This window comes from Molossus molossus, unplaced genomic scaffold, assembly GCF_014108415.1.
Source record: "Molossus molossus isolate mMolMol1 unplaced genomic scaffold, mMolMol1.p scaffold_m16_p_4, whole genome shotgun sequence".
NCBI classification, from domain to species: Eukaryota; Metazoa; Chordata; class Mammalia; order Chiroptera; family Molossidae; genus Molossus; species Molossus molossus.
In genome coordinates, this window is record NW_023425377.1 from 23,697,398 (window position 1) to 23,708,593 (window position 11,196).

At 50.2% G+C, this 11,196-nt stretch overlaps 1 protein-coding gene across 10 annotated transcripts in view; it reads right to left on the reverse strand.

Annotated features, from left to right (window-relative positions):
- The window catches only part of ABLIM3 (actin binding LIM protein family member 3), a 102,267-nt gene extending 96,861 nt beyond the window's left edge, over nt 1–5,406 (reverse strand). For 5 of the 10 annotated variants that reach the window (XM_036239690.1, XM_036239684.1, XM_036239682.1 and 2 more), the window contains exons 1-2: nt 5,246–5,406; nt 4,762–4,865 (exon numbers count right to left, since the gene is read on the reverse strand). In XM_036239690.1, coding sequence (XP_036095583.1) covers nt 4,762–4,774 — 13 coding nt within the window. In that variant the 5' untranslated portion in view covers nt 4,775–4,865; nt 5,246–5,406. The remainder of the gene's footprint in view (nt 1–4,761; nt 4,866–5,245) is intronic. The other 5 variants (XM_036239685.1, XM_036239681.1, XM_036239688.1 and 2 more) reach the window with 1 other exon arrangement.
- Between the last annotated feature and the right edge of the window lie 5,790 nt (nt 5,407–11,196).

Here is an 11,196-nt window from a genome sequence, read left to right on the forward strand (position 1 = left end):
CTCCTTATTTCTATTCTTACAACCATCAAAATCCTGGCCCTCAGACTTTATGAACTAGTGTAGTTGTCTCTCACCTCGGATCCTAACTTCCTGCATTGCCCCTTTCACGTCACCTACAACACCAGGTTAATCATCTTCCTGGGAGCTATGGCTTTCCTAGGTACAGAGCCCGGTGCTGGCTACAACACCAGCAAAACTGGCTGCTTTCCAACCAGAGGGTTTGGCTCTTAGGATGATACTGTCATTGCAGAGCTTCGCTCTTGTCAGTGGCCAACTCAACTTTCGGTTCATTCCCATTCCCTGAGACCCGGTGCCAGTGAATTTCTCGTGTTATTTCACCCAGTCCTCACAACAATCCTGTACCTTGGCATTACTGCTCACATTTTATACACAATAAAATTCAGGTTCAGGGATGCAATCTGTCCTGTCCAAGACCACAGACGGAGATCACCATAGGTCTTGCCTTTGAACTCAGGAATCCATACCCCAAAGCACAGGTTCTTACCGCCCCAGTATGGTGTTGCTTACCCCATGACATCTTTGTGGGGGTTGTATGACCCATCAATACTCTCATCAACAAAACTTGCTGACATGCCAGTCCATGATAGAGACCAGGAAGGGGCCCAAGGGCAGGAAGAAGCAGATGAAATGAGGGAGGATGGATCTTGGCACCATTGTACATGGTGTGCATGATGCTTCAACCCCAAGGATGAGCCAGCGCTGGGTTTTGTGCCAAGGAAAGCCATAACTTTCACGAGCTCTGTGAGTTCCGACCCAAGTAAGGAGCACAGAATTTTATGGGACACAGAACTGACTCTGGTGCTCGGCCTCTGGCACGCTGGGGTCAACAGTCTCCCCTGGCTTTTGACCTAGGGGCTTGGGAAATCCTGGGGCCAATGTGGGAATGGGAGACACTGACAAGGATAACCCAAAATGTATTGTTGCCTAAGAATATGCACTTTAGGTAGAGGTGACCTCATGGCTCTGGGGATTGTGTGCGAGCAAGGGATCTGGGGTCAGCTCCTTCCTTGCTGTGTGGGTTCAGGAAAATGGCCTGTGATCACATGGATGAGTGTGTGGTGACAGAGACAAGGTCTGAAGGAACAGGGTCAAGGTGTATGGAGAGCATACATCAGGGGGATGTTAGCTGGGTGAGGAGGCCAGCTGGGGTGAAGGGTGTGGGCGTGGGCAGAGGGGCTGGTGCAGGGGGTGAAGGGTGTGGGTGTGGCAGAGGGGCTGGTGTGGAAATGGGAATGGAACGGGGAGGGCTTCCAGGAAGAAGGAACAACACGTGCAAAGCAGGCAGGAGCAGGCGCACAGAGGGAGTGGAGGGAGGTGGCACAGGACAGGAGAGTGGTGCAGTGTGGATGAGACAGGGCTGTGAGCAAGGCCGGCTGGGCCACCTGGGACGCTGCAGGTCTCACTGAGGGGCTTCCTCTCGCAACTTAAGAGCAATGGGCTCCGCATTTTAAGCAGAGTGTGATGCAGAGGGTGGATGGGGAGAAAGGAGGGGGCTGGAGTGGATGCCGGGAAACTAGCTGGCGGGCTGCCTCAGTAGGTCAGGAGACAAATGACAGATCCTTGGAATTAAGTTAGGTGCAGGCAGGGGGAAGGAAAGGCTGGATGGCAGACCTTCCCAACAGAGGCCGAGGTAGAGGTGATTGCTGTTTCCCCCGAAGCTCTCTGCCGGTGGGACTGTACCGTCTTGTCTCAGTAGCCCAGGGTTCCTGAGTCCTGGGTGTCCCGCTCATGCCTTTGGTGTCTGGTTCTCCCTGCGAGGAGCCCTCCTTCCCCTCCCTCATTGGCTCCAAGGGCCAAACCCCACCTGTTACATTCTGCCAGGTCTGAATCACCACCCCACCCCATCATCTCCAAAAGTACTCCTTTCTCTCAAATTCCTCCTAGATTTCAGAAGAAAGGAAAATGCACACACATGAAACAAAGGGCACACTGAGGTGTCGCTGACTGAGCACTCCCCTGTTTTTGCCATTAGAGACGTGTTTCTTATTGATAAAAACAATATACATGTGTTCACAAAGCATTTTCTCATAATCCAGTTTGATCCCGAAAATCACACTGCTGGAATTCCTCTCCATTTGTGATAAGGTATGATGTCCGAGAGGTTGCGCGATGTCATAATGTCAACATGCTTGCCAATGTCATAAAGTCAACAGTGGCAACAGCCAAAACAACCACTGCAGTGATGATGACAATCTGACCACCATCGCTGACATAAGGCCAGCTATCCACAGTGACTTTTACACAACACATTAACCTGTATGTCCATTCCACACTGAGGGAGGGCCCATCATTCCCATTTTGCAGATAAGACAACCATGCTGAAGACCACACAGCTAATAAACGGAAAAAGGAGAGCTAGAACCAGGATGACCCGACTCCAGGGACCAAGCTCTCTCAACTCCAACACACTGTCCCAAGATGGCAGCCCCTCATCCTCCTCTGCAGATGAAGTGATTAGAACTCAATAGTAAGCACGTGCTTGGCGCCCGCGTCAAGGGTGACATTTGAACCATGGGCGAGGAATGGTACTCACTGTCAAAATGTCATGCATCCAAGAACCTTTCCTAATCCAACGATTAATTCCATGACTTGAAGAAGTTATTGTAAACCTTTAGAAGGTTTCATGTATAAAATTAGAGTGCTAATGCAACCCCACAGGTTGGTTGTGGGAATCTGGGGTGACAGTGCAGGTGAAATGCTCAGCACAGTGGCTGGTGCAGAGTGAGGACCCAGTAAATGGAAGTGAAAGAAAAACTAAGTAAGAGTTTCTTTTGGGTCCAATTTCAGGCCTGAGGATTAAGTTAAGAATGTCACATCCCAAAGTGGAGGGCATTTTTGCTTAGCCTCAGAGATGTCCTGTCAACACCCTGTTCCCATGCCCTTATGAACCTATCACCCCATCACTCCGTCACCCCAGTGAGGTCTGCTTTCTGCTCTCTCCATCTGCAGGCTTTCAGGGTTGGGAGGAGCCTCAGGGATGATGAAGCCCAGCCCCTGAGCCCTGAGTCAGTCTCTCCACCGTGTTGCCCCAGGTAGCACTTCCTCTAATGAGGACTTCAGGGATCCCCAAAGCTGTCCAAGTCACTCTATTCTGTTCACTTTCCACCACTCTCCCTAATTAGAAAAAGTGGCCGGAATGACATTTTTGTCACTCCTCATCTTCCGCAGTATTGAACCCCACTGGTCGTCATTTCCTAAAAAAGTAAAATCTCTGTTTTGTTCTTTCAAGAATACTCAGCCTTGCTAACAGGACACGAATTCCTTACAATTCCAGAGAGAGAAAAGGGCAGGGTCAGTGGCTTATTCCCTTATCTCTCAGTTCCTTGGAAAAAAGATGAGCCATCTTTCTGTTCTGTCATCTAGTGAGAAAAGACTCTGATAAACACGGTTTTTGCTAGAGATAGTGAGGAGTGACAGGCTGCCCACATCTCTATTTGTCCGAAAGCACCAGGCTCAAACATGTGGCCCCGTAAGTGATCGGGGCTCCGGAATTTTGCTCTCTCCCCGATGGCTGCGATGCGGAAGCCCTGCTCCAGACGGACAACATCATGTTCTTTGACTGAAAGAGGCATAGGGCGTCCAGCCTTACTCGCTTGCCTGGCACAGCTACGTACTACACAAAGGAAGGCATACAAACACGTAGTAAAGGAATATACTGCATTTCCATCTTGGTGGCTTTCGCCCTGTTTCCGTTCTTCCTTGCCAACAGCCTTGATATGGAGGGAAGGTAAGGAAACAGTGGGTTTGGTCTGCACACAGCCTCAGAAGGTACAGCTTTTTCTGGTCTTGCTGCTCAGCTCTAGCTTTTTAAAGAAGAAACTTGTAGATTCTTAGATGAGAAGGGTCTCTAATGCAACCCCTCTCATTTTACAGACAGTCTGGGATCCAGAAAGAAGACTATTGGGAAAGTCCTAGACCCAAGGAAGTGAAGGTTCCTAGGGGTCCCCAGGTTCAATAACCCCACCTGCTGCTGCTGGAATGCCCCAGCACGCTCAGCTGATGAGGGAGCAGGAGGGGGACTTGACCCAGACCTCCCCTTCAGGGTGGTGCCACAGCAGGTGCCCATGGTCAAAGGGACGACACTGACCAGAAATGGAGTGGGCCCCCTTGTATTTCTGGCTGTATTTCTCAACAGCTGGGGCCCAGCCTGGTAGCAAAATGTCTGGTCCTGGCTCTGCAAAGCAGTTGTTGCCTCTGGCATGTTAGAGACCTTGGCCAAAGGGCTTGTCTCTTTTCTCTTCTTCCGGGCATGGCTAAAAAGCCTATAGCTATGTGGAGAAATCAGCTCGGGCCCATGGGGCTGCAGGCACTCAGGAGGGGAATATTTTACAGTCTCCAGACCCACCCACTCAGGGCCAGCCTCCCTGCTCCTCCCAGCCCCAGGACAAGCCAGGCTCTCCATGGCTTTCCAGCTGTGTGCGGAGAGGTCTGCTCAGAGCCCCCACCGCAGACAATGGCCACACTACTGCTCCCGAGGCCTTCCCAGGCATTGCTAGAAGGAGACAGGCAGTCTTCCTTGTAGAGGCAAGTGGCGCTGCCGATGAAACATTAGCAAAATTATCATGAAACGCCAGACCCCTATTCCCCTGCCGGGGACACAGAAAGGACCAAGGAGTCTGGGGGCCATGTGTCCACCCAGATGCCAGGTTTCCTTCGTCCTTCCAGGCAGCCCTGGCGCAGGCTCCTGCACCTCCCGCCCCCACCCTGTTCCCATAGCAAAGGAGAGGAGGACCCACTTACTGCTCGTGTTCATGGTGATGCCTTTGCTTGAACTGGGTCCTTCATTCAACACGGAGGCCCTGGTTGCTTTTAAAATCTTCCGATCTTCCGACCTCACTCATCACCTGGGGGGTGAAAAGGCAGGCCGGTGCCAGCTCTGTATCCTCAGGTGCTCTCTCCCCCTCTGCTGTCCCCTCCGCCTGGGCTGTAGCCACTGGCCTGGAAGGCGAGCGGACTAAGAGGCGCAGGTGAGAGCGGGGCGGCGGAGGCGGGCAGAACACGGGTGCCCCGGTCTCGCTGCCCTCGGACTCGGATCTGAGGCAGAAGCGGGGCTGGCAGCGCCTGTTCGCACGCACCCTCAACTACTCCAGCCCAGAGGCTCGGGAGCCCAAAGGGGGTGTGGACCACAGGGAGGCAGGGCGGGGGCAGCGCGCGGGGCGCCGGCTCCTCCGGGCAGCGCGTCCCCGCCCGGCTTCGGAGAGCAGCCACCCGCCTCGGGACCCACCTCTCGGCCAGCGTCGGGAGCCAGAGGCCCCTGCCCGGGCCCCTGCGGCCGGTTCATGAATCCTGGTCCTCGTCTGGGGACTCGAATTCCAAGGCGAGCAAAGCGAAATAGGAGAGTTCGACATCCATGATGCGGGCTCGCTGGGTGGCAGCGCGGGGGGCGCGGCCGCTCGCTGCTGCCACCTGCTGGACGCGCCGGCGCGTGTCTAGGCCCCGCCCCGCCCGGGCTTCTCCCTGGGTGCTGGGGTGTGATGCCGAAGGGGGGGATGCAGGGGACCCTTGTGTCGTGGGGCCAACAACGGGGTGCTCGAGTTCTTGTCTCCCTCCCTCGGTCTCAGGGTCTAAGGGCTAGACACTGACCGGAAATAAAGTATATTGGGAGAAGCTGTGAAGAAAGGATGGGCTTTGTAGGAAGAGCGTTTCCACTTCCAACTCTTCTTCTATCCCTCTTGGGCTTGACCCGGTCACTGCTGTCCCTGCCTGGTCTGCCTCTTGTGTAGAAGGGAGCAGCTGGACCAGCAGGTGAGACATTGGGGGATTCTCCCATCCTCCTAACTTATGTTACTATCTCCCCCCTTTATGTCCCTTATCACTGCTTCATTTGTTACAATCGTTTATCATCTCTCTTCCCCACTAGAATGTTAGCACTGTGAAAGTATGGGTCTTGGCAGTAGGGTTCACTATGAGGCCCCCAGTACCCAGAACAGTGCCTGGCACACAGTGGGTATCAGTGAATATGAGTTGACAGATGCTCCAGCTCTTTTCTAGATTTAATACTGTGCAGTCCTAAGGGGGGAAGGTCAAGGAACCCCCACCTTGAAACACTTCCCTGTCTGAGGCAAGCAGGTATGCGGCCTTCTGACTCAGCCTCACAGGTCCACCCAGTTTTTGTGTGGCCAAGTAGCACCTGTTCAGAAGTGTTTTGTTTAGTTTTGTTTTTGTATTCAGTTCACCTGGGTGTGTATTATAGAAACCTATATTCTGATTTTTTTTGAGTCATTAATTCAGTGGGGTGGGGTTCTTTATGTTCCCCTGGCTACTTACCTTGTCAACTCTGAACCTAATTTATGACCACAGAAGCATGACTTTTGAGTGTAGAAAAACAAGACTGAGGAGACACATGATCCCTGTCTATGACATGACTGCAGTTAGAGCATGTATCGAATGAAAAAGCTGCAAACGCTCACACCCCAACTTATAGACAAAGAAACAGTGGGTCAGAGAGGCTGAGCTACCTGCCCTAGGACACACAGCAACTCGTGGCAGAACTGGACCTGGTCTTCTAGCTTGGTCTCGTGCGAGAGTGACTTAGCGCACCAGTGTCTTTGATGACAGGATATTGAGGTAGGTAGCCACCCTTTTAAAACTTGGAAAGAACACCTTTTAGGAACACACAATCTTTCTGCCTTCCACGGGGTGGAAAAAATGGAAATGGCCATGACCCCAAGATGTGATAGCGATGAAAGAATCTTCAGAAAAATGGAAGCGTCAGTGGATTTGAAACACATTTTGATAGCTAAATAGGATTTGTTTCCAGTGGAGGGGGAATAACCCTAAACCTCCTACAGTGGTTCTCGAAGTTTAGTTTGTACAATAACCACCCAAGATATCTGCAAAAATGCAGATCACCAGGCTTCTGAGTACTTGCTCTGCAGTTTAAACAGTTATCCCAGATCATTCACAGACAAATATTTGTTACTAAGAAGGACAGAGGCCTAGAATAGCTTTGAAAACCTACTAAATGATAAATACTTGAATCATCCCCCAAGATCTCTTTTCAGATTGAGATTCCTTATTTGGTTCTCCTGGTGCATTCAACTTCCTAGGTTCTAATGTTTGGAAAAAGATTTTTTTTTTTTTTTCCTGGGAGAAGGTTTAGGTAAGTTAAATATAAATATGTAAAATTAACAAGACTGTTCAGTGAACATATTTGGTAATCGCCTAAAACTTCTGTGTTCAGAAACTTTCCAGTTACAAGGCGTAGTCAGATAAAAGCTTGGTATTCATCCATTAAGTCAGTCATCAGAAATTACTTATTGAATATCTACTTTGTGTTAAGCTCTGTGCCAGCTACTGGGGAGATAGTGGTGAATGGGACAGACAAGAACCATGCCCTCCGGGAGCATAAGACAGTAATTAACTAAGCAAAGTATAAATATTAGGTAAATCCAATGATGGTGTGGTGAAGGGGCCAGGGACTGTTTCCAGCCTGGCTGATTTCAACCCCAGTTTCATCAGTTACTAGCTGTGTGATCTTGGACGAGATCCTCTATGAGCCTCAGAGTCTCCATCTGTAAAATGGGTATAATATGATACCTGTCTCACAATTGTTGGCTGTATTAAAATTGTTGGGTATAATGGTGAATGACAGTGACGCATGGTAATTACCAGTGTCATCCTTTACTTAGACCCACCTACCCTCAGAGACGGTCCTGTCATTTTCCACTTATGTAGACCTGTGAGCCGTTCCATAGCGTGGCGACCATGAAAATATGCCTTAGAGCTGCAGGGAGCTTACCCAACTAGTTCTTTTTGTCTAGGGCTCTTTTTAAATAATAAATCCAGCTGGCTGCTGATGAATTCAGCTCTTTGAAGAGACCATTGAGCCTTGGACCACTCTAAAAGCCCCAACTAGCTTCTGTTGGGGAAACAGTGCACATAATTATAAGACTAGGAAGAAAAGGGTTAAAAGGAGCTAAAAAAGCTGTACCGGTGAGGATGTCCACAACAATCGGAGGCAGGCGGGAAAGACGCAGGAGGAAGCTGAGGGTGGGATTCTCAGTGGAACCGGCTGTGAAAGTCATCAGGAAAGCAGAATCTTGGCTCTGTCCTTGCAGGAGAATGGAACCGAGAAGCACAAAGCCGAGGGGCCCTTTGTCTGGGTTTGTTTTGAACTCTAAGACTCCAGAATGGACATAAACAAGTCTCACTTGGAAACAGGCAAATGCTCCTGGACCGTAGGAAACCAGGTGGTAAAACCATTGGGAGGCATGTCTTCCACCTTCTTCAAGGGGAAAGGGGAAACTTTTGGGGGGCAGCTTCAGCCAGGCTGCTGCTGGACTGACTCCATGATGCTTCTCTTCTCAAGGGGCCCCCATCTTTTCTGACTTCCTGTCCCTAACTGGGGTCATCTCTAGCTCCCTTCCCCACATTCTGACCCCCCATTGCTATGATTTACTAACACAGATACAGGTCCCCAACTTTTCTTTCTACTTGCCTTTCTCTTGTTCCCATCCAGCTCTGGTCTACACTGTCTTCCACATCCCCTGCTCCATCCTCACCCACTCCTGGGCTGCTCCCGTCCCTTCGTGAATGCATTCTCATTCATTCCCATCCGGGACACAACATCCTCTGGCCTGTGAAGCGTGGAATGGTGGGAAGGGGTGCCTGGGTCCCCATATTTCCTACTGGCCATCCCTAGACTATTGAATATTCCATCAAGAGCGAGTACTCTTATTTTTGAAAAATGACATGTAGTTAACAACGTGTGATAGATATATTTGTGTATGTGTGTGTGGGTTCACGGTGTGTGATTACATAAAAAAGAAAATTCCAAAAAAAAAAAAAAATGCATACAGTATGTTCTTCTTTAGGATCATGTGTATTTGTGGGCATATGTATTTATGCAACATAATCCATATAATATAGAACATATAGAACACACAAGGTAATTATTATATAAAAGTTAAATCACTTCTTTTTTGTACAAATGGGACCCCCCCATATATAGGTACTACATATACATTTGACTATAATGCATAGAATAGAAGACCTGGAAGGACACAGTCCTAATTACCAAGGACTAGGTAAACTTTTGGATTACGTAGGTTTAACAAAATTACTTAGACAAGTACAAGATGTGAGAGATTTTGGCAGACATGTATTTGAAGAAGAATTAAGAATTTTCAGTTCGTTCTTTCATTGACTCATTTATTGAATGACCTCTAATTGAGCGTTTATTTCGTATCAAACACAGTGCCTGGCAGACATCTGGGGGAGGAGACAATACAGAAATAAACACATAGATATATGATTATAATCTGTAAGGTTAGCAAAGAGAGGGCAGTAATAGACACTAAAAGAGGGATGTCTCACTCAACAGGTGACATCTGAACTAAAGCTGAGGAAGAACGAACAGCCAGTCGGGTTGGTGTAGGGTCAGGGATGGGCGAAGGAGGGGGTGAGAAACTCAGCGACAGAAGAAGGACTCACAGGTGTGAGGGCAGGCAAGACCGGCTGCTGGTGATAGGTCTCATGGCTTCTTTGTGGAAGAGCTCGGTGGGGTTCAGATGACCAAGATCATGTTCGGGCTTAACAGGCCCAGGATGGAAGTGGCTCTACTGGGCTGCGAGGTCAGAGGTCCTGCCTGCAGTCCCGATGCAGCAGGATGTGAAGAAGCCCAGGGGCAGTGGGGTAAAATGATCAGGATTAGAAACCTGGCTCTACTCGTCACAGCTGTGTGGCCTTAGGCAAGTGACTCAACCTCTCTGGGCCATAGGTTCCTCATGTAAAGCAGGGATCATAGCAGTACCTACCTCACTGTGAGTGTGAACAGCAAGGACAGCAATAACAACTTAGCACAGTATCAGGCACCCAGTAAGTGCTCAAACATTTGAGCTATTATGTGCCTTGGAACAACCCAGCTGCCTTGTCAGGTGACCTCCTCTGGGCCTGAGTTTCCACATTTATAATGAAAGATAGATTGGTCCAGGTGACTCTCGAGGTTCCTTTCACTTTCATGTGCTTGACTGTAAGTGTCCTGTGGTTGGAGTTTGCCAGAAGGTCTGACCACATCCTAGGTTGCTGCAGGGTCCTTAGATCCGCCCGGGGCATCACTGGTCTGTGCTGAGAACCAGGTCCTGAGAAAAGAGTAGACTTCCCACCAGGAGCCGGAGCTTCGCACGGTGCCCCCAACCCCATGTCTGCGCCGCTGTCCTCCCTGGAACCTAGATGGAATTAGCAGGACACAGGCCTGTTTTTCTGCCCGTAACAGCTCTGTGATGGGGCCATGCTTTTCCTCTTATTCCTCACATTGTTTTGTGGAGAAGTGTTTCTTAAAAAAAATCAAAGGGGTTCCTGAGGTCTTTGGGAAGCTTCTGGGGGGGAACAAAGGAACTGGCTTTAAGATCAGAGTGTTGGGGGCTGCAAGGGAGCTCCGGGCAGACGGTCCCACTGCAGGGTTCTGCTGGGGCCTTGCACTCACATCCGACCAGTCCCAGCCTCCTTCCTGACAGTCCCTCTGCAGAGGCAAGGAGCTGGGGTGGAGCCAGCTCCGGATGGGAATCTGGGAGATCTGAGAGCTGGGCTCAGCGCCCCCACTCCCTTGGCCAAGCTGCTCTTGGCTCAGTTTCCGTGTTGGTATCTCAAAGGGGCCTCACTGAGCCTTCTATCCTGTTCTTCCATTCTGCAGATTGAGAGACTGAGTCTTACTCATTATTCACCAATAGTTTCTCTTCTGCCCACAGTCCCGCTGGTAGTGCCCTCCCATGCTGTGTTCCCTTGAATAAAGCCGGTTGTTTTCTCAAGATTGCCTCCAGGCCCTTCCTCCCCCGGGAGCTGTCCCCTGAGCTCCTCTGGCACCCGCTCGGGTCAGTCATTCGGGTCAGCCACCTTATCTCGTGCCCCTTCTCCCTTCGGTTCCCTGCACAGAGGGGTTCCCTGGCCTCCCAGCGAGTCTGCTCATCTTGGGAACTTTACACACACTATTCCCTACACCTGGTTTCTCTTCTGTTTCGTGGCAAAGCTAGAAGCGCCTCACCCCAGGTCTTAGCTTAATTGCCAGCTCCCTAGAGAGGCCTCCCATGACCAGCTACGGAAAGTGTCCCAGAGAGTATATTTAATTAATGGGCTGAGTAAAAGCCTCTCAGACACCGTGGATTTATTCATCCTTTAGAGTTCAGTTAAATGAACTGCCGTGTGCCCTTCTCCCAAACTGGGCCCTCTTTCCTCTGT